This window comes from Lampris incognitus, chromosome 14 (assembly GCF_029633865.1).
Source record: "Lampris incognitus isolate fLamInc1 chromosome 14, fLamInc1.hap2, whole genome shotgun sequence".
NCBI lineage: Eukaryota > Metazoa > Chordata > Actinopteri > Lampriformes > Lampridae > Lampris > Lampris incognitus.
Window position 1 is genome coordinate 20,943,744 of NC_079224.1, and position 23,979 is coordinate 20,967,722.

Genomic DNA, 23,979 nt, shown 5'->3' on the forward strand with positions numbered 1-23,979 from the left:
GGTTCCTCAATAGCACACAGATTGCCTGGATAGAGAAGTTTACATGAGTGTGACAAGATCACAGAACATCTGTCCCGAGACACTGTCCAACACAATAAGATGAATGTCTGACACGGGTTCCCCACAAGTTATTTTCCATCGTTCCCAAAGACTTAACGGTGGGAGCATTTAGCCATTAAGTGCACTGTGAGTATCCACCTCTCAACTTCACCATAATCAGTGACAGAGACATGAGTGGTGACATGGAGTACAGTAATGGAAACAAAGTCGGCTCTGCACACTTACTTGGTGGTTCGGCACTTCACACAGCACAAAATGGACAGGAGTGGAGAGTGTTCAGAGAGACCAAACATAGTGTTGATGGGGTATTTGATATATGAGGACAATATAGCAACACCTATGAGAAAACATTGAATGAACAGAGAGCTGAGGTTAAGGAAAACAAGAATAATGTACTTTGTAAGAGTAGCCCCTCCGCTATCCGTGATGTCACTGGATTCATTTGCTTTATGCTGGAAGAAGGTGGCTAGCTTCTGCAGGGCTTCATGGCTTGGCCTAAAGGTTGAAAAGAAATAACTATTATTAAAAGTATTAATCATTATGCACTACCAATGGCTTGTTACAAAAGGAATAAAATGGCACAAGGCATCTCGATGCCAGCAAAAATGTTGATTTTTCCCCCCCCTTTTATCTTTCCAATTGTATCCGGCCAATTACCCCACTCTTCCGAGCCATCCCGATCTCTGCTCCACCTCCTTTGCCTCCTCCGATACGTGAGCCGCTTCTTCTCTTCACCCGACAGTGAGGAGTTCTGCCAGGGGGATGTAACGCATGGGAGGATCACGCTATTCCCCCCGAGTTCCCCCGCCCCCTGTGAACAGGCGGCCTGACCGACCAGAGGAGGCAATAATGCAGTGATGAGGACACATACCCACATCCGGCTTCCTACCAGCAGACACGGCCAATTGTGTCTGTAGGGACGTCCAACCAAGGTAACACGGGGATTTGAACCGGGATCCCCGTGCTGGTAGGCAACGGAATAGACCACTATGCTACCCAGACGCCGTTAAAAATTTTGATTTTGATGAAGTTTTGTGATCTCATGTCTTCCTTACCTTTTGCTTACAGAAACACCCACTTACCTCCCATATCTTGAGAAATATAATTGAAGAAAAAAAAAGCTATCTCTTCATAATTTCTCAATTTTGTTGCAATTTCTTTCATATTAGGATAATTATAATACACACAAATGTTCATTTGTCTGCCCAGCTGATATTCAAGTTGCCCTGGATAAGGTTACTAAAAACAATGTCTGAATACATTGTTAATAAAGGTACATTAATGAGCAGATTATGTATCCGCTGGATATCTGAATCAGGGATGCAATGTCACTACTAATGTTGACATGCAAATGGAAAGTGCCCAGCTACCATACTTACTGTAATGACTATGTGCTTAAGACTTACTGTATGTGTAGCACCTCCAAGTTGGCATCACTGAGCATGTGCGGGGCGTTGGCATTGCTGCACACTGTAAATAGTCAGAAATTCAAGAGGCACAGAGGTGGGTGAGCGAGGGATGGAGTGAATTACACAAAAGTCAGTGTCTTTATCGTCCCTTACAGGAAAATTAGTTAAGGACAATAAGGGGACAGAGAATGGGAGTGAACAAAAAAGGCAAGGTGAAGGTGGACATCGCATGCATGTAATAGCCTGGTGTGCTTTAAGTCAAAAGATGGCATGGAATCAACATATGTAGAGAGGGCAATTCTTTCATCAAAGGGGTTAACCAAAACATGGTTTCTGTTGTGTGTGTGTTTTTTTAAACTTCAATTAAGGCCTAAGCTGAAAAATGTACTTACAATTCTCTGGCATCGAGACAGTCTGCTGGTGAAAACTACTGTATAAAATGGAAAAAAAGAGGTAAATATACTGCCAGGATGATTCAATAAAAGACTGAAGATGGAAACTCTCAAAAGAAAATAGTCATTTAACTTCTAATACTTTATTCTAGAGAATGGTTTTTGTTCTTGACATCCAAATATGGGACAACACTGATCCTCTAATGGCTAAAGCTAAAGACAGTTAGCTTGTCAGTCTTACTGGGTCTCAGTGGAGAAAGAGAAGGCGTCCTCCTCACATGCCCACTCTTCACTGTCATCTGTGACTAACGGGGGGGAAAAAAGTTTGATTAATCAACTTGTCCATAGGATTACTGGTTTTGTCAGGAAGGACATCAGACATAACATTTTGCCAAGTCCTTATGCAGAATGAGTAGACCATAGATTGACTGGTGGAGGCGCACTACCAGATCGGTCAAGGCCTGGGTTAACAACCGCCATTGGTGCTGTGCCCTCACAGGGGACCAATAGAAACTATAAAATCCGCTGTGGCGACCCCTGAGAAACAGGGAACAAGCTGAAAAAAGAAAGAGGAATCAACGCGTATGTTGATGATAGGGATTCGGTAGGATAACAGATAACACCAGCCCCGTAAATTCCTTCTTAATCATAAAATAAACACATGGCCATCAGGCTAACAGACAACAGCACCCCTGGACCAGTCGATGTATGCTAGTCCCCCTGCTGTGCGATTGTAGAGGCTTATTCCCAATGGGCTTCTTGATGCAGAACTAGCTGATTGTGAAATGAATACCGAACTCGCTTATGTGAAGTGACAATCAGCCTTCTTATCACATATTAAGCTGACCAAAGAGTATTTGACAAGAGAAATATTTACATCACTTTCTTTCTTTGTGTACAACTCAGTAATACTTACAACTGCTTGAGAGTATGGGATGGTTTGAGGATCTGCAAAGCATTAAAAACACAATGATGAGGAAAATTAGTAGCTATATAGAGTCATAGATCAGAGACCTAATGGAGTGTTTAAGGATCTTTCTGTTTGAGATATTGATGAATTTCAGGGAGCTACCGAGTACCTGCTCCCAATGCTAATGGTGTCTCCCTCCATGTTGCCACCTTTCCCAGCTGCTTGGACTTTCTTGCCGAGCACTAGCATTTCGTTGATATTTAGTTCCACATTCATCACGGAAATATAGCCATCTGCAGAAGCGATGACAAAGCACCCAATGAAAACACTCAGAAGCTAATGAAGCAATGTGCTACATGGTAAAGGAGTAGAACGGAAGAATAATAACACTAATTTAAAAAGGTAAATTTACATTTTTTTCCTCAATTTTTCAGCCTAAAAGTATAAGAAGCAGGTCAAAAAAAAAGAAAAAGAAAAAAAAAGTTCAGCCTAAAAGTGTAAGAAGCAGGTCAAACTAGAATGCACTGTTCTTTTTTTTTTGTGGACCCCCCCTCCCTTTTCTCCCCTGATTGTAGCCAGTTAATTACCCAACTCTTCTGAGCTGTCCTGGTCACTGCTCCACCCCCTCTGCCAATCCGGGGAGGGCTGCAGACCACCACGTGTCCTCCGATACATGTAAAGTCACCAGTCGCTTATTTTCGCCTGACAGTGAGGAGTTTCGCCAGTGGGATGTAGCACATGGGAGGATCATGCTATTTCCCCTAGTTCCCCCTCCCCCGAACAGGCACCCCGACCGACCAGAGGAGGCGCTAGTGCAGCGACCAGGACACATACCCACATCTGGCTTCCCACCCGCAGACATGGCCAATTGTGTCCGTTGGGACGCCTGACCAAGCCGGAGGTAACACAGGGATTCGAACCGATGATCCCCATGTTGGTAGGCACGGAACAGACTGCCACGCCACCAGCACACCCCAGAATGCAGTGTTTTACATAACTTGTGGCCAAATCAGCATGAAAAAATATTGAAAATGCGCTTTTTTTGTTATACGTTTTTGTTAGTAAAGCATATTGAGCTGCACCTATTACTCCTATTAACTGAGCATTAGCAGTGGCAATGTTTTGCTGATGTTTAACAGAAAAAATGAATTCCTGTTGCAGAGGACTCAGACTCTCTCCGGGTGAGGAGCATCACATAGAAATAATACAACTAAACTCACACTTGTGGTTGGCATCTCGTGCCAACCATTTGCCTTTCGGGCAGTTGGTGGTGCGGATGATGCCAACTGTGTCCCCGCTCTTCACAGGCAGGTCATTCTTGCGGACCTTGCAGGCCACCATCACTTTGGCGTGGTACATGGGCTCCTCTTCACCAGTCACCTGGGGGCGTTAAACATCACACAGAAAGCTGAGCTCAGCCATATAACAATTGAGCTCATCCAAGTTACATTGTGCATATAATACATAGTATAAATATAGTAGCATAGAGTATATCCTGCCAGCAGGGTTAAAATTCCAACAGGGAAATCATGACAAGTAAGCTTTTCAGCTGTAATTGGTAACATAATCAGGGTAAACTGGTGACTCAAAATCAGGTCTTCTGACATGTGGCATTCATTTTCAATGCAGCCTTGTAAACAAATGCCTTTTGAGATATAAAAAGCCAACTGGTGGATGAAATGTTTATCAGCCAGGATCAAAGATGTGACTTACAGCATTATTTTGTGGCTCCACCAGCATTAAGTGCGCAACAATATTTACCAAAAAAAAAAAACAAGTTCAGTTGAGAGGTGTGGCAGAAATGCTCATCCAAGTCAATACACGGATCAATATAACTGAACCCACGTTCAAATTAAGTACAGTCGACCTTTTTGAGTCTTTGTGAAAGCTCCCGAGAATCAAGAGTACATTAATATCTGAGATGACAAGTGCCAAACTTACTTTATACTTCTTTTTCATTTCATTTTCTCTCTTTTCCCTTTCCTTTTGTTCCTTTTGCTCCTTTTTCTCCTTCTCTAGCCGGTGCTTTTCCTTCTTTCTCTGCTCTTTGCAGTCAGCATTGTCAGGATTTTGGCATTCTTTGCTGAAAACAAGCATATTTCAGCATTGGGAAAACTTATGTCTACATTTATAGAGTACAATAGAATACCCTTATCAAGCAATGTAAATGAGTATGTCTTGTACAAGTATAACTACGAAAACTATTACAAAGGCTGTGTTCTGTGTCTTAGAATCAGAGGAAATTGGCTCATTTGGCTTACTACAACATTAAAATAAGTGAAAGAAAGTTTAATCAGTTCATCTGGACACAATTTTTATTGAGAGAGAGACGTTTCATCCCTCATCTAAGCGACCTCTTCAGTCTAAACTGACTGCAGGTATCACCACCCTTATAAACAATACAGTTGCATAATGACCGAAACCAACGAACATTTCATATGCAAATTGCTGTGACTGTTTACTAGTTACAATGGCCATGTGTACTATTCAAAGAGGATTGGGGAATAGTTGCAATCACAGCATTGCAAGATGGTGACCGATGTACAGATGCATTCTCACTCTTTGGCACCACCCCTCCCCCAGGTCAGGGATGGTAGTTCCCTCTTCACATAGATGGCCTCTTTGACTCCCTGTGCTGTGATTGCAACTATTCCCCAATCCTCTGTGAATAGTACACATGGCCATTGTAACTCTAGTTAATGCTCACGTCAATTTGCATATGAAACTGATCGTTATGCAGCTGCATTGTTTATTTATAAGGGTGAGGATACCTGCAGTCAGTTCAGACTGAAGAAGTCACTTAAATGAGTGATGAAACGTTTCTCTCTCAAAAGTTGTTGGGGTGCCCGCGTAGCGTAGCGGTCTATTCCATTGCCTACCAACACAGGGATCGCCGGTTTGAATCCCCGTGTTACCTCCGGCTTGGTTGGGTGTCCCTACACAATTGGCCATGTCTGTGGCTGGGAACCCGGATGTGGGTATGTGTCCTGGTTGCTGCACTAGCACCTCCTCTGGTCATTCGGGGCACCCGTGATCCTCCCATGCGCTACATCCTCCTGGTGAAACTCCTCACTGTAAGGTGAAAAGAAGCGGCTGGTGACTCCACATGTATCGGAGGAAGCATGTGGTAGTCTGCAGCCCTCCCGGATCGGCAGAGGAGGTTAAGCAGCGACCGGGATGGCGGCTCGTAAGAGTGGGGTAATTGGCCAGATACAATTGGGGAGAAAAAGTTGGGGAAAAAAATGTAAAGAAAAAAAAAGATAATAAACCTTGTGTTCAGATGAACCGATTCAACCTTTTCTGATTTCCTTACCTGGATTATTGAGCATGCATCAAGACATTTACAGAAGTGAGATGTCTAGTATACCTGTGTAAATGAGCATGGATTAAATGACCATGTTCTCCTGGTATAGTGCTCCTGTAATTAAGCATAACAAATCAAATCAGTGGCTGTCGACCATCTGGTAAACACTGATGTCAATGATGAAACGCATTACTTCTATCTTTGAAAACTGACATACCATGGATTCCGAGGCCATATGTTAAGACGAGCCTCCTCCCTCTTAAAAAATAGAGAAAATTAGTGTTCATTGCCAAAAGATGACTAGTAAACTTGGCAGATGTTAGGTGCATAGTTTGTTCAAGTATCACTGCCTGATCTTGAACATGATTGTTAGTTCCTCACTTGCTAAATTAGATACTCATTGATGTTTGGAAGTGAAATTACCGCATGAATTTTGGATGATGTTGCATATGGATCTGTAATACATGGTTAAAAGAGTGACATTGTTAAATGGATGACAAGGCCTTGAGAGTTTCACATTTAGAGAGAGAATACATTATGGAACAATCATTCTCACTCTTTAGGCTGCCTTTATATTTACGCGAGATCTGGCTGGCAATTAATTTGTTGACGTTCTCAACATCTTCATAGACATTGTCACAGGCTTTATGGTAACTGCCCTGCTGAGAGGCACTGGAACGGATAAAAAAAAAGTCATATCAAAAACGGACCTCTCATTAACTAAATATTTGGGCATGGAAAATTATGAATTCAGTTACAACAAAATAAATTAATTTGGGGTGTGGAAATTGATATTTGGCTTCTTCACAATTTGACTTAAAAATCAGAAGCTTCTCACCTTGGCTGTGGTTGAATCACATCATTTGATGCTGCATGGTTTCCAAGGTCAGTTTCCTCTGTGACTGAGTGGGTTTCAGCTGGTCCCAGATCAATCTCTTCAGTTTGAGGTTCTACAATGGGAGCTGAAACTACCTCATTGTTCTGAGACCAGAGTTTTGGACCAATCGGCTCTAAAATTCCAGACAAATCTAGTGGATCAGGGACAACCACTGAATCTAAGGGTCTCAGGTCATTACCGCCTAGGCTGAGGCCTTGCTGGTCAAAGTACTCAGGCTGTGTAGGTTCACATGCTGGCCGGTCAGGTTCCAGGGCTGCTAAATTGGTAACCCCAAAATCATCTATTGCAGGACATTCAAAGTTGACCAAGTCGAAGGCCTCCAATTCTAAGGCAGCAATATCAACAGCAGGACACTCTGCTGTTTCTATCTCAGAATTCTCAAAGTCCGGGAACTCTGGAGCCTCTAGTACAGAGCTGGTGATTGACTGTTGGTCAGATTCTGCCTCCTCACATGGTGCACAGCTAGGGTCTGACAAGTCTATAACCAGAAACGAAGATCAGCACTTAAACAGATGTTCAAGCCCAGAAATAAGTATGATGTAAACTGCACTTTGGACAATACAGTCATCAATGAACATCTGAGCAAAATAAATGTTGTATTCATTTATCCAGAGACTTAATCTTACAATTTTAGAAAAAATTAAAAAAGGGGGGGAGGGGTGGAATGAAAATAGAATTTACATACTTGGGGCTCGGGTAGGATGGTAACAGCTGAGATCTACATGTGGAGGTCTGGGAGGCTTAACTGGTAAAGGCCCCAGGGATTTCAGGTCAGGCAGAGGCAACTTGGGGGGAGCAACTGGCAGATGACATTCATCAGGCCTCACAGAAGTGAGAGCTACTGTATCCTTGCCAAGCTGTTTATCCAGTGCAGATTCTATGCAATATCAAAAAAGACAGCAAACAAAGTGCTTCATTGAATAAAATAAATTCTGCCAGACAATATCCCCTTATCTAAAGGAGGGGAGATTTGGAGCTCATGGTGTGGCAAAATATTTTTTTGCAAAGGTTTATGGGGAGAAATGAGCAGTGTTGCTTTGATATGACTTACTGTGAGCAGAGCTGTTCACCTTGATGAAGGGACGGGCTGATACACAGGCCAAGACTGGCAGGGAGACAAGGAGATCAGGCTCAGTGCTTTCAGGTGGTAAAGGGGGTGCCTTGTCTTTATAGATGGCTTCAGGGGAACGCTTGGGCTTGGTGTAGGTCAACAACTGTCGGTATGAGAACTTCCTCTTGGCTCTCTCCAAAGTGCTAATAATTATATTGTTTGTGTCCCCATTTGTCCCTGCAGGAGGGGAGGTTATGACTATTTCTGGGCTGGAGGGAGGACATTTTGTGGTTGATCGGTCCCCTTGGACAGAAAACTCTTCATCTAGCCTTTGTCTCTCCACAAAGGACAACTCACCTTGAACCCTGGCAGGTCTGATGGTCAAATAGGTGTTTGTGGGCTCTTCTCCAGTCCCTACATTGGCCTTAGACACTCTGGTTGACTTGAAGGGAAGCAGCAAACCCTTCTTCTTGATCTTAGTTGAGGACGGGACTTCTTTCAGAGGCTCTTGCTCCAGCTCGTGCTCTTTGGTGGCTGGTGCTTTGTGTTCTTTTACGGGTGGGACTGGCAGCACCAACGGCAGGTTTCTGTCTCTGAGTGACTGTTTTGTTGTTGTGCTGTCTCCACCAGTGTGCGGAGTCGATGGGGAGGTTTTTGGAGGCTGTGGTGGAAAGGATATTGGACGCTTGCCCCCGGATGCCCGCAAGCCATCTCTAAAGATTATCCTGGGAACTACTGGGGTCTTGTTTTCTGCTGCAGCCTGGATGCAACTCACCACTGAGCTGCAATGACCCCTGGGCCGCGAAAGTGATCTGGGTTTCTCAGCAACAACGGGTCGATTGTTTCTGGCTTGTGCCAGGTTGGCTTCCTCCTGAAATTTGGCCCTCAGGGCTTTGAAGTTGGTTGTGCCCTCCTTAGATAAATAAATCATTTGCAATCACTCAAGTTAACCGATGCAATTATGTACACACTCTAAAGCAGAACACGTTTAAAGTCTGGGAACCAACCTTCATATTTCATATTTCACAAAAACAAGACGCTAAAATCATGAATCAAAATTAACAGTACCGTACTAAACGGAGATTATGTTTAAATTTAAGGAAGGCCTAACTTATTTCAGCTGAGCTATGTCAAAAGAAATGTACAGAAATATCTTTGCTTTTACCTGTTCCATTGTAACTCCTTTTTGCCACCCACTGGCATGTGATTTTGGGTTGCTTCCGTATTTTTGAAGAGATTTTAATCATTAGATTATGACGCCTACATTGGTGGTTGATTTGTGGCCAAACTTTTGTGACATTCAACAACGGGGCCTCGGCTCGGCGCGGCGTCACAGGCAAATGAAATCTTCCGCGATATGAAGCAGCTGCATCTAATAAAGCTCTTTAGACATTCTCACGGAAACCACACGACCAGTGCGTTTTTCGCGTTTAGTTGTCTCGTATTGGTCATCGCAAACTTTGCCTTGCCCTGTTGTAGTGACGGCAACTACAGTCACAGAGTTAAGGCTAGTTGGTAGTTAAATTTAGGGTTAAGGTCAAGTAATGGTTATGTGTATTGTTATGGTTAGGTAATGGCCAGACAACAGTTTTGTCTAGCCTCGTGTGATTGCGTAATGTCCGAGAGAATGTCTATGGAGTTTCTCTGTCCCGCGGTCTGTTTATTGCTTGCTTTTCATACATTACAACATTTCGTCAAGATTATTAAGTGAACACAGAAGAAACTGACATTACCAAATGTTGTTTTCTTTCAACTGCCCGTGTTAAATTCAACTTCTTATTTCTTGTATTCTGTGTAAACACAACATCCATTGCACATTGTCCGTCTTGGGAGGCAGATCTCCTCCGTTGCGCTCCCTGAGGAATCTTCCTATTTTTTTCTCCTTTTAAATGTTTCCTTTTTTAGGGAGTTGTCCCTTATCCGATGCGAGGGTCTGTGTTGCTGTAAAGCCCCTTGAGGCAAATATGTAGTTTGTGATATGGGCTGGCTATACAAATAAAATTGACTTGAGTTATCGATTAAATGAGCTCATATTGAGCCCATATAAAGCACATTAATGAAAACATTTTAAGATCTAGCGCACAATTTTCTATTTTGTATGGCTAATTTGTTGAATGCATTGTAACAATCACGTATCAATAGGTTCGTTAGCCCTTGGCTAACAAATTCGGACTTTTAGTCGAACGGTTGGCGATGTCTCCGAGATACGGGTTCGCGTCCCAGCTGCGGCTGTTCCTGCGGTTGCTCTCCCGAATTTGTTGCAGTATAATTCTACTTTCTGATGTCCAGTTAACTCTTGTGTTAAATAAGATTCCCTGCTGTCAACTATATAATATATATATTCTCCCTGGACGTTATGCGTATCATCAAACTTTTTAAAGATATACGACGCTGGTTGTTGTTATTGTAGCAAATTCGGGGGACAACGCAACCACAGGAACTGCCGCGGCCGGGAAGCGAACCCGTATCGCCCGCACCGCAGCAGACATCGCTAACCGCTAAACTAAAGGATCAGACCCGCCAGCTAGCGGCCAGCGTGTCTTCTTATACACGCACGTTACATTATATTACAGAGCTGTTCTTGAATTTGAGACCCAGAAAATTTTCTGGAACACAATTTGGTTTTGTGTGTGTGTGTGTGTGTGTGTGTGTGTGTGTGTGTGTGTGTGTGTGTGTGTGTGGAGTTACGAGAAATTACTTGCCATACTGATACAAGGACAAAGAGCGACAGTCTCAACTGTTTACCCACGATCAATCATTCACTCTTGGTGGTCACTGGTCGGACTTCAGTGGCAGAAGTGATTTCCGAATGAAAACTTACATTCAGCATACATTCGATGATCTCAAAAAATAATCTTCAGGAAGAGATATTACCATTTGTATAATGGATGCATATGTTTGTACACTCTTGGGCTTTTATTCTGTTTTTAACTCTTTTCCAATTGTGGATGCATCGAAGGGCCCATGGACCACAGCTGAAAACGGGTGCAGTATAACTTTCATTCAGTAGATAAAGCTGATTCATGTTATTGCATCACTCAATAATTTGAACAAAATTGCAATGGTTTGAGGATTTATTTATTTATTGGTCGTTTTTTGCTTAGTTGGGCTGCAGCAAATGTCATAAGGAGAGCAAGAGCTGTAAACAAGCCAATACCCATCAATTGTAAGCTGGGAGCTTGGTCATCTTGGAGCCCCTGTAACTCCTGCACAGATAAGAAGGTATGGTGAAATTGGCCTTAAGCCATTTCTTTTCTGTTAAACCTTTGCTGTTATTGAATGAAAACTTGTGGTAAACACACATCGTTTTATTTTTTTATTCATTTATTTTCTGACGTATGAATGAAAAACAGCTTTTTTCTTCGATCGATTATTATGTTTTGTGATTATTAAATGTCGTATGTCGTTTGCATAGCATAGTGATGATGTTGGCTGATAGACTTAATATACAATCTGAAATCAGTTACCCCCTAAAACTGGACTGGATTTAAAAAGACAACTCAGATTAGAAGTGCTGATCTGTTATCAGTCTTTAGTTCATTGTGGATGAGATAATCAATGGGACCTGGTCCAAAAGACTGATGGTATCCCTATGTCAGCACTCCTGCTCTTAGAAATTCAATGGAAAAAAAATTGATTCAACCATTAGACTGACATTTTAACCTTTGAATAGTAATTTATTGACCAAACTGTTTTCTATACAAACTACTTTTGTTCCGAAGGACCTCTTGTGTATACTTCAGGGGATGTCATTTAATCAATACAGAAATGCTGCCATGAATTATTTAATACAGTTTTAAACTTCTGAACAATAATCACATCATGAGGAAGTTCTAACTGTGCATCCTTACAAATATTCATAAGAGACGCGGTGGTTAACCGGACACAGCCGCTTTTTAATGACCTGAGCTGTTAAAAGTGCTTCCCCTCCCATCCATCTTAGCACCGTTTCCGCTACTTGGAGCGACCCTCTCAGTTTGGTGGGTCAGATTGTGTTGATAAACTGTGGAACACATTCACATGTCCGAGAGCGACCACAGAGTGTCTGGAGCCAGATTACTGTGAAGAAAGCTTCACCTGCAAAGGAACGGGCAAGTTACATGAGCAACCCTCAGGCAGTGCATTTTATCTAAAAAAATAATCTTTAAAAACATTTTCTCCAGTGTTAATTTGTGTGTGTGTGTGTGTGTGTATATGTATACGTGCGCGTCCGTCTCCTTCCCCCCTCCAGGCCGCTGCATTAGCCAGTCTCTCCGTTGTAATGGGGAGCCGGACTGTGAGGATGACTCTGATGAGGAGGGCTGTGAGCGGGTGACCTCCAGAGATGACAAGTGCTCCACTCTCCAGCCCATCCCCGGGGCAAAACGTGGTGTTCAGGGGTAAACCTCCATTAAAGTTACATTGCTTTACTCCAAACAGCATTGAAAAACGGCCGTGGTGACACTAGCCCTTCAACTGTACAGCAATGGAATGCTGTTAGCTGATCACCAGCTTAGTTAAAGTAGCCTACTTATTTCCCCTGCAGCATTCAAAACATGCTCATAAATCATGGGCACTTAACAGTTCTGTCCTCTGGATAGAATCTGCTTGTAAAAGCTAACACTTGGGGGCAGCCCGGTGGTGCAGTGGTTAGCGCGGTCGCCTCACAGCAAGAGGGTCCTGGGTTCGAGCCCCAGAGTAGGCTAACCTTGAGAATCGTCTCGGGTCGTCCTCTGTGTGGAGTTTGCATGTTCTCCCCATGTCTGAGTGGGTTTCCTCTGGCCGCGCCAGTTTCTTCTCACAGTCCAAAGACATGTAGGTCAGGTGAATCAGCCGTACTAAATTGTCCCTAGGTGTGAATGTGTCGGCCCTGTGATGGTCTGGCAGCCTGTCCAGGGGGTGTCCCCGCCCTCCACCCAATGACTGCTGGGATAGGCTCCAGCGTCCCCTCGACCCTGAGCAGGATAAGTGGTTTGGATAATGGATGGATGGATGGATGAATGCTTTACTCGACCCACCATGTGATCCCGATGTCAAACGATTCCCATCGAGAGCTGACTTTTTAGGGGGCATTACATGACTGTGAATTGCGAGCTGAAGATGTCCTAATCAATGCAGTCCATCGACATCTCACGCCATCCCAAGCTGTGCATTAAATGTAATTTATCGGCAGTAGTGACTGTTAAGAGGCAAACGTCCACTTTTAGATGCATTTACACTTACTATTATGCAGAGGAATTAAATGACTATGTTCGTGATCAATTCTCTAGGTTTGTGATACTCTTTGGATTGAACTGGATTACACTTTATTAATCCCAGAGGGGAAATTCAGCAGCGTAAGAGTACAGTGATGAGGTAGAATACATACATTGTATACACCATACACAGCGTGCACAAGCAATGCCGACATATATATTTGAATAGAGATCCAGACCCAGATGTTACAGTGTAGCAGGGAGACGACTATCTGTAGTGCACGAGTTTAGACATCCATCCATCCATTATCCAAACCGCTCATCCTGCTCTCAGGGTCACGGGGATGCTGGAGCCTATCCCAGCAGTCATTGGGCTGCAGGCGCGGAGACACCCTGGACAGGCCGCCAGCCCATCACAGGGCCCACACACACACACACACACACACACACACACACATACACACATTCACACCTAGGGACAATTTAGTACAGCTGATTCACCTGACCTACATGTCTTTGGACTGTGGGAGGAAGCTGGAGCACCCGGAGGAAACCCACGCAGACACAGGGAGAACATGCAAACTCTACACAGAGGACGACCCTGGACGACCCCCAAGGTTGGACTAACCCAGTGTTCAAACCGAGGACCTTCTTGCTGTGAGTTTAAACATTTAGGTATAATAATACGAGTCACAACTTACATTCAAAACACAAGTTAAAAAGATGTTGTGAACAGAATCAAGTTCAATTTGGCAAATTTTAGACACATTTTGAACAATTTAATCACCGAGGCCTCAAAGTTGTACATCGATGCGGTGATTCACGCACACAGACAGGTAGAACCACATTACAATCAGCAGAGACACTTAATAGGCAAGCTTTGAAAACAATGGGATAAAGTCAAGCTCGTCGTTATTGTAAAATTTTAACTAAGTATGATTTCTTAAGATGGAAAAACATGGTCACATTTGTAGATATTTTACTTGTGGGTAAATATGATCTGCTTCCCCCCCCACCACTCAATTAATTAATTCCTTAAACAAAATCCAAACTCGTCTAGCAGAGCTACTACCAGAGGGGATTGTAAAATACTATGTAGAAAAAGGGCCTTTGGTCAGTCAGCCTTCTCCTCCATCTCTTCTGTCCTCTGCATCTTCCTCTGTCACACCAGCCACCTGCATGTCCTCACTCAACTCTTCAACCCGTCCTCAAAATCTATAAAATGGTAGTTAATTGACAATCAAACATGTTGTCATAAATTGTACTGGTGGTTATGTCATTGTTTCACTATTTGTGCTTATGTGCTGATGTATGTTTTTAACGTTTTTTATAAGCTATCAGCTGACCAGGGGCTGCAGATGGAAATTAGCCTGTATGGCTAAATCTGGCACATTTACATGATGGACCCAAGTGCTCATATTAATTAATGTGCATTGCCTCTTCTATCACATATCATATATATATGTATATATATATATATATGTGTGTGTGTGTGTGTGTGTGTGTGTGTGTGTGTGTGTGTGTGTGTGTGTGTGTGTGTGTGTGTGTGTGTGTGTGAGTGTGTGTACATGTTGGTGTACAGGTAAAAACATGCATGCACTTTATTTCTCAGGTTACCAGTCTTTCCCTATAACACATACGAGGTGATTAGTAATTAGTGATTAGTACTCCAGTGGGACTTTAAAACTCAGAATAAGGACAATTAAAACTATAGGGACACTTGTCCTATATTCCTAGGTTAGCATTTTCCTTTGAAACTTTTACAATGGAGACACCAGAGTAAGATTGCTATAGAAGTCCACAAGAATGCCAATAACACTCATGCCTTAGCCTCATGGTTTAGCACAGATGTCTCATTTAGCTGCCTTTAGACTTGGACTTAGACTGCTTTTATTTGTCATTGCTTTATATGCATGTCTCATACATAGAAGGGAACGACATTACGTTTCACAAGGACCTCAGTGCCACATAAAAATAAATAACACACAATAAATATTAAAAACAAAAAGTGCATTAAAAACAAGAATTACTTCACAGACCTAAATATCACAAGCACACCTGACACGGACGGTGAGTAAGAAGGTCAAAAAGTCATTTTATGGAAGGTCTAAGTGTTCAGGCTGTTGAGGAACCTCACAGCCCGAGGAATGAAACTTTCATGTGTTGATCCAATAAATAATCTAAACTGGTCTACTTTGCCCAGCTACAACGTCTTGACCAACGAGTTTATGGATCCGGTTCTCGATCAAAAGTATTACGGAGGACAGTGTGAATATGTTTATAATGGGGAATGGAAGAAATTCGGCTACGAGTCCTTCTGTGAGAACCTGCACCTCAATGAAGAAGACAAAAACTTTAGAAAACCTTACAACTACCATTACTACCGTTTTATGGTATGACGAGAGTGTTTTCTCATTTCTTTTGTCAGCATTTTGAATAGGATCTTGGAAAGAAAACATTTAACAATGAACGTTTTGAACTGTTTTAGGCCCAAGCGGCTTCAGAAGGCTCTAATGAGTACTATGAGGACCTTGTTGACTTGGTGAAAGCAAGGAAAAAAGAAAGCTCTTCCAATGGCGGGTTCACAGTCGGGATCAGTTATGTGGAGGTGGGGCTGAAAGGAAGCAGCGAAGCCAAGTTTCTGACAAATATGACACAACATAACGCCCAGGTAAAGTACATCTTCACGAGTTTCCCCAGGCGCTGTGAAAGAATCAGTTTCCAATGCTGCCTCGCTGGTGGCTTTTTAATTCGATACCATTGGTGAATAATCGTGGTCAGCGCCAATTTCAGGCCATTACAGAGGTTTCAAAGGCTGGCCATAGGAGTGTCTTGTGGCTTTTTTTTGGGGGGGGGGGTCTCAACTATAATAATGATAATGGATTACATTTATAAAGCGCTTTATCTAGACACACAAAGCGCTTCACATTGAAGGGGGTAACGCGCCTCAACCACCACCAATGTGTAGCACCCACCTGGGTGATGCACGGCAGCCATTTTGCACCAGAACGCTCACCACACATCAGCTTGAGGTGGAGAGGGAGTAAATCATTGAGCCAATTACATGGGGGGATGATTAGGTGGCCAGATGGAGAGAGCCAGGTTGGGAATTTTGCCAGGACAACAGTGGATAAGTGCCATGGGATCTTTAATGACCACAGAGAGTCAGGACCTCAGTTTAACGTCTCATCGGTAGGACGGGACAACTATAGAAATAGAAAACCCGCTCTGTGAGAGCGGGGGTTTTTTTTCTATGTGGGGGGGGGATTATGGGGGGGGGTCCAGGTAGCGTAGTGGTCTATTCCGTTGCCTGCCAACAAGGGGATTGCTGGTTCGAATCTCCGTGTTTCCCTCGTCTTGGTTGGGCGTCCCTAAAGACACAATTGGCCGTGTCTGCGGGTGAGAAGCCGGATGTGGTTATGTGTCCTAGTCGCTGCACTAGCGCCTCCTCTGGTTTATTGAGGCGCCTGTTCGGGGGGAGGGGGAACTGGGGGGAATAGCGTGATCCCCCCACGCGCTACGTCTCCTTGGCAAAACTACTCACTGCCAGGTGAAAAGAAGCAGCTGGCGACTCCACATGTATCAGAGGAGATGTGTCGTAGTCTGCAGCCCAGAGGGAGTGGAACAGCGACTGGGATGGCTCGGAAGAGTGGGGTAATTGGCCAAGTACAACTGGGGAGAAAAAAAAGGGGGGGGGAATTATTTCGTGCATTTAATGAACTTTTTCCAGTGTTTGGTTGAGTACCCCCCACCCCACCCGATATCGAGACATTAGCTAGAGGCTATCAAGAGAATTAGACAAATTTAGTGTATGACCTTTAATCTAAGACTCCAGAATGAAAGGGACAAATTACTTTGGAGAAAATGGGGAACTAATCTGCTTCACTTACACTAAAAATATTGAATTGCCTGTTGATACTTATTCTAAAGATGAGACATGAACCCACAACCATGACGTAGTTTGATTTGTAATTGAGTTGTTCATGCTTGTTCAGCCGATGCTCATATCTGTTTTCCTCAATAAAAATAGTCACCGGAAAAAAAAAGAAAGCTTTGGTTGAGTCTTTGCAAGTACAAATTAACCATTGTAATAGTACAGCTATTTAAGTATAGTAGTACAGTACAATCTCCAGCAACGTTTTGGGCTATACAAATAAAACTGACTTGACTTGTTTTGTTGTCCTTTTCGTCCTCAGGATCTGGGGTTCATCAGACTTCAATCCCAAGTGCAAACAGCCAATTTTAAAATAAGGAGCGATAAGCTGATGCTCCATGACGACCTGTACGTCTCCCTCATGGAGCTCCCGGAGCAGTACAACTTTGGGACGTACTCCCAGTTCTTCGACACATTTGGCACCCATTATGTCACTGAAGGAACGATGGGAGGAACCCTGGAGTACATTGCAGCTGTCAACAAAACCTCTATGTTAAAACTGGGTACTTTTTTCTTTTAATCATTGTATCTTGTCTTGTGAGTTTCAGTCTCATGTTGTGTTAAAGCTGAAATCCGTGATTTCCCTGAGACGACCCTCCCTTTCCCTGTAGTGGGAACTAATAGCAGGCATTATAGCTTATGTGCCATCTGCTCAACAATACACAGTTCCCACCACTGTAAAAATGTGATCCTCGGACCAAAGCTAACATGAGCAATTGAATGTATTACAAACTACACCGCACTATCTGGGAATACTGTTCTGCTGTAATATTCATTGTAGAATCTGTGGATCTGCTTTCCAGCAAGAAAGAGCATGACTACATCGTATTCATGTTTCAATCCATTTTCTTGCTTGAGTAGGAGGGTCTTCGCCGCTGCACCGGTGTTCGTCCTACCTGGTTAAACTTTTGATGGTGGGGGCCTACGGGTGGTGTGGCAGTCTATTCCGTTGCCCTACAAACACGGGGCTCGCCGGTTCGAATCCCTGTTTTACCTCCGGCTCGGTTGGGCGTCCCTACAGACAAAATCCGCCGCGTCTGCAGATGGGAAGCCGGATGTGGGTATGTGACCTAGTCGCTGCACTAGCGCCTCCTTTGGTTGGCCGAGGCACCTGTTTAGGGGGAAGAGAACTGGGGGGAATAGTGTGATCCTCCCCCTGGTGAACGCCTCACTGTCAGGTGAAAAGAAGCAGCTGGCGACACCACATGTATCGGAGGAGGCATGTGGTAGTCTGCAGCCCTCCCCAGACTGGCAGAGGGGGTGGAGCAGCGATTGGGACGGCTCGGAAGAGTGGGGTAATTGACTGGGCACAACTGGTGAGAAAAAGAGGGGGGGGGGGATTGATGGTGGGTTGTCTTCAACCATGGTAAAGATGGCAGTTACTATTATGTCATATGACTCCATGGTCCAGACGGATCCAAAAAAAAATGTAATTAATGGGGAAAAATCCCAGACTTTGGCTTTAACTCTGTACAGGTGTTGATATTGTCTCCATAAATGCCAGGTCCAACAGTGCCTCCATCATGTGTCCATGCTTGTGAAACGAGCTCCTTTTGTGCTCTTTAACTTTTGTAGGGGTCAAAGGTCAACAAGTTGGCAGCTGCATTGGTGCCACACTTGGTATAAGCAAAACCATTAGCAAATCGGTGTCAGCTGATCTCACACTGCGTGCAAACGGCTGTGGAAAAACTGGGGAGTACGACACAGGTGAGTCCTTGCAAAGCTTTTGAAGTGTTCTTTGTAAGGTAGACCAAAGAATCGATAAAAGATTTCTGTAAATATTTGAAGATGGTATTTATTGTATTTTCTTGAATAATTTGTTATTTGCTCCAATTATTGTATAACATTATAACTTTGTAAAAAAATAGCATCGTAAATGCTTTAATTGAATATAAGTTCAAATTCAAGTTCAACTTTATTGTCATACGTATTTAGAATACAATGAAATTCTTGCGCTTGTGTTCTTGCGTACATAATTTCTGAAGGCTGAATTATTTCAAAATGATAGATTAGTAAACATTTTAAAACCTTTCGCCACCAAACTATAGGGTTTTTTTTTTCTTACCGACAGATGGTGTTATGTTTTTTTTTTTCCAGTGCCACTGTAGAAACTTTACTAAACATGACTTCTTCTTATTGAAATACAGTGAAAGGCGCTCACTTGGATATTATTGAAGACAGCGTCACTATTGTGAAGGGGGGCATCACAGAAAGCAGCAGCACCCTTTTGGCTATCAGGGACCCTGACACTTACAGGAAATGGGGAGAAACCCTCAAGTATAACCCGACACTCATTGAGTTTGAGGTAACACAAATTTTAAAAGAATATGTCAATGTAAAAGTCCAGCTCAATTGTGAGGAAAAACAGCGGCTTCTTCTTCAGCCTAGCCTGCCAATCTGATGATGGCCTTCTCTCCGCTCTTGTCTAAACTCTCACTCGCCTTTTTATTTCTCCTTCTTTGTCCTCCCTTATCGCCTTCTCTCTTCTGTTCTTCCTCTCTGTCCTCTCCGTTGATCTAGACCATGCCAATCTATGAGCTTGTGCGCCTCAGCACGGCAGCTGATCATGTAGGTCAGAGGCTGGCCAACCTGCGGAAGGCCTGGGATGAGTACCTGCTGCAGTTTAACTCATGCCGTTGCGCTCCCTGCAGGCACAATGGGATACCCATGCTATTTGGTACCTCATGTCGCTGCATTTGCAAGACAGGGTATCTTGGACAAGCGTGCGAGGAGACAAATGGCAGAGGTAAAAATGTAAAATGTTATTTGTCTTTATGCATCCCCAATAATCCTGGTAAAATAAAGAAAGTCAGTTCAAATCCCTGTGTTACCTCCGGCTTGGTCGGGCGTCCCTACAGACACATTTGGCTGTGTCTGCGGATGTGAAGCCGGATGTGGGTATGTGTCGTGGTCGCTGCACTAGCGCACCTCCTCTGGTCAGTCAGGGTGCCTGTTCGGGGGGGGGGTACCGGGGGGAATAGCGTGATCCTCCCACGCGTGTCCCCCTGGCGAAACTCCTCACTGTTAGGTGAAAAGAAGCGGCTGGCGACTCCACATATATCGGAGGAGGCATGTGGTAGTCTGCAGCCCTCCCCGGATCAGCAGAGGGGGTGGAGCAATGACCAGGATGGCTCAGAAGAGTGGGGTAATTGGACAGGTACAATTGGGGAGAAAAAAAAAGAAAATCAAAGAAAGTTGAATCAGTTTATCTGGACACAACCTTTACAGACAGAAATGTTTCTGTCAATAAATGTGCCCAGATGAAGTGATTCAACTTTCTTTAAAATGTTATTTGTTTTGTCATGAGGATATGCAGTAATTGGCAAACCAGTGCATTTATCCGTTCCTGCTGTTGACTGGATGACAGACAAGGTTAGCCAGGACAATCTCGGAGAAGGTTCTTATGGGTGCACAGAACAGCCTACTTTCATCGCACAGCTAGAAGGGAAGCTGCCAAGCGAGCGGGCAGTTTTGGATGTGTCATTCAGCTTTGATCAAATCTTACTTTTAATTTTTGATTAATTTCCAAAGCAACTGAGAAAACTTAAGATAGACTTGGGTTTCCTCGAAGAAAAACGTAAAATAACGCAGTCGTTGATAAAGTACTTCTCTTGAGCAGAGAGGATACGCCCTCTGCTGACTTGTATTCACTGATGGATTTCTCTCTTTGGTTTGTTTTTATATTTCAAGTAACTGTCTTGGTGCTACTGTTGAAAGAGTAACGAAACCATTTTAGTGAGTTTGCTGATATCTACAGGTTAAAAAACCTGTAAAGCAGGGGTGCCCAACTCCAGGCCTCAAGGGCCGCAGTGTCTGCAGGTATTTGTTGCAACCATGCACTACACCACCTGATTTAACTAATTCCTTTCCCTCCTTGGTCCAAGAGTTGAGCTAATTAGTTAAGTCAGGTGGTGTAGTGCATGGTTGCAACAAATACCTGCAGACACTGCGGCCCTCAAGGCCAGGAGTTGGGCACCCCTGCTGTAAAGGTTATATGGCACGCTGGTGTTGGTACTCTGTGACGTTAGCGTAACAGTGTAATGACCATGGATGTGTAGACTCGCTAGCCCTTGGCTAACGGGTCGGACTCTTTAGTTGACTGGTTCGCGCAATCACCCATGATGCAGGGAACCCAGGTTCGATTCCCGCCTGCCCCCTGAACTCCCTCGCTACATTAGCATAGCAGGATAAATGGCAGTGGGCGGCAGTGGATCAGGAGGTAGAGCAGGTTGTCTGGTAACTGGAGGGTTGCTGGGTCAAAAAGGTGCTACACTGAAAAGAAAAACAGGTTTTCATCCAGTGACCCAGCATCAGTCTGGAGAGTTTTGACAGACATTACCAACTACAGGAGACCATCCCCCCACACTGCAGGGAACCTTCAACTGCCTGATGATCTAAATGGGTTTTACTGCAGGTTTGACAAGCAAACTTTTACACCCCTCACCCTCTTCAGCCACAGTACACATCCAACTGCACCGCCTGCCAGCCGCTCTCCCCTCCCCACCAAACCCCCCATCTGCACTCAGGATCAGTGTTGAGGATGTGCGCCAGCTCTTCCAGAGACAGAAGACCAGGAAGGCACCAGGCCTGGATGGCATGTCGCCTTCCTGTCTTAAAGTCTGTGCTGACCAGCTGGGCCCCATTTTCACACTGATCTTCAACAGATCACATGAGCTGTGTGAAGTCCCTTCCTTCTTCAAGAGCTCCACTATCATCCTGGTCCCCAAGAAACCCCGTATCACAGGATTTAAATGACTACAGGCCCGTTGCCTTAACGTCTGTGGTCATGAAATTCTTCGAAACTGGTGTTGGCCCACCTGGAGGAAATCACAGGCCCCCTGCTTGACTCTCTGCAGTTTGCCTACTGAGCAAACAGGTCAGTGGAGGATGCGGTCAAGATGGGATTGCGCTACATTTTCCAACACCTTGACTCCCCAGGCACACATGCAAGGGCCCGTTTGCGGACTTCAGCTGAGCATCCAACACCATTGTCCCAGATATCCTCCATTCCAAACTCACCCAGCTCACTGTACCAGCTTCCATCTGCCAGTGGATTCAAAACTTTCTGACAGACAGGAGCCAGCAGGTGAAGCTGAGGAAAATCACATCCAGCACCCAGACAATCAGCACTGGCACCCCCCAGGGATGTGTGCTGCCCCCTCTACCCATCTGTTGAACTCCTGAAGTTTTCGGAGGACACAACCATCATTGGCCTTATCCGGGATGGTGACAAGTCGGCATATAGAAGGGAGGATGATTGGCTGGCCCTCTGGTACAGCCATAAGAACCTGGAGCTGAACATGTTCAGAACTTTGGAGATGACAGTGGACTTCAGGAGGAGCCCCTCAACACTGCCCCCCCAACCCCCATACTTAACAGCACAGTTTCTGTGGTGAAAACCTACAGATTTCTGGGTTCCACAAACTCCCAGGACCTCAGGTGGGTATCCAACATAGACACACTAATCAAAAAGGCCCAGCAGAGGATGTACTTTCTCCACCAGCTCAAGAAGTTCAAACTGCCTCAGGAATTGTTGATTCAGTTCTACTCTGCAATAATCCAGTCTGTCCTCTGCACATCCATCACTGTCTGGTTTGGATCGGCCACCAAACAGGACAGGGACAGACTACAAAAGACAGTTAGGTCTGCAGAGAAAATCATAGGTGCCAACCTGCTCTCCATTCAGGACTTATACATCTCCAGAGTCAGGAAATGGGCAGGCAACATCACTGCAGACCCGTCACATGCTGGTCACAACCTGTTCCTACCCCTCCCCTCTGGTAGGCGCTACAGAGCACTGTACCCCAAAACAACCAGATATAAAACAGTTTCCTCCCGCAGGCTGTCATTCAACTGAATGCTTAACGCTGTCAAATAAATCCAACCATTTTGTATATACTATACTGTACATTGTGCATATACTGGTATGCTCTGTCATGTCCATCTACCCCAGGCACGTATCTAAGTAACCTGCTGACATTTATTTCAGCATCTCTGAAACCATCTCTGCACCATTGCACTTTATCACCTGTATAAGTCAATCCTTGTGTGCAGATCTGAAGATTGTTGTGTGTTGTAGTGTTGTTATTCTATGTTAAGTACACTGAGAGAGCCACGAAACCGGAGTCAAATTCCATGTGTGTGAAAAACTACATGGCCCATAAACATGATTCTGATTCATTAATTGTGAAGTGCTTTGGGGAAAAAAATGCTATACAAATGCAGTCCATTTACCATAAACACAGCTGCAGCTAATAACATTAATGATGGGTCTGTTTGATTTAGTGTGTGCCAGCACACCTATCAGCATTGGCAAAGAAACAGACAAAGACAGTACTAACAGGTGTTTACAGTCCTGACAATGCTGGTTCTTAAGTACATTTACATCCAGCAGACACATTCATGCTATGCTAACAGAGCATCACAGAGTACCAAGACCAGCATGCCATGTTTTTAACCTTTACATGGTTTTTAACCTGTAGATGTCAGCAAACTCACTAAAATGGCCTATTTACTCTTTGATACAGCACTTTCAGACATTAACTTTTTGCTTTATGTACTTTATGAAAAAGTGTTGTGGTGATTTCATCCGTTGTGGTTATTTCATCATTTTCCCCCTTTGACAGACGGCAAGACAGATGGGTCATGGTCCTGCTGGGGGTCCTGGTCATCTTGTCAGGCGGGAAGGAAGACTCGGACAAGGGCCTGTAACAACCCCCCGCCAGACAACGGTGGAGTCACCTGCCTGGGCTCCTCGTCTCAGAGCGGGCACTGTTGAAGTGATGTCTCTCAGCCAGAATCCACTGCCTCCTAATCATACTGCAGCTTACTTAAAGCTGGACCAAAA

The 23,979-nt window shown here is 44.2% G+C and overlaps 1 protein-coding gene across 2 annotated transcripts; it reads left to right on the plus strand.

Moving 5' to 3' along the window:
* The first annotated feature begins 10,788 nt into the window (after positions 1-10,788).
* Positions 10,789-23,979, plus strand: c8a (complement component 8, alpha polypeptide). 2 transcript variants are annotated; one of them, XM_056292713.1, is made up of 11 exons: positions 10,789-11,009; positions 11,129-11,246; positions 11,968-12,115; positions 12,256-12,403; positions 15,402-15,591; positions 15,687-15,869; positions 17,395-17,635; positions 18,708-18,839; positions 19,280-19,437; positions 19,653-19,878; positions 23,759-23,979. In XM_056292713.1, the coding sequence occupies exons 1-11, from the start codon at positions 10,909-10,911 to the stop codon at positions 23,908-23,910; spliced, it is 1,797 nt and encodes a 598-aa protein (XP_056148688.1). In that variant the 5' UTR covers positions 10,789-10,908; the 3' UTR covers positions 23,911-23,979. The 2 variants fall into 2 exon arrangements, with proteins under 2 accessions (XP_056148688.1, XP_056148689.1); XM_056292714.1 differs by having other exon boundaries at positions 19,784-19,878.

Bases quoted from the DNA above. Each gene is read 5' to 3' on its own strand.
- c8a (XM_056292713.1), top strand. From the start codon at position 10,909: ATGGATGCATATGTTTGTACACTCTTGGGCTTTTATTCTGTTTTTAAC. The intron at 18,840-19,279 runs GTGAGTCCTTGC...ATTGAAATACAG, and splicing joins AACTGGGGAGTACGACACAG to TGAAAGGCGCTCACTTGGAT. The intron at 19,438-19,652 runs GTAACACAAATT...CCGTTGATCTAG, and splicing joins CGACACTCATTGAGTTTGAG to ACCATGCCAATCTATGAGCT.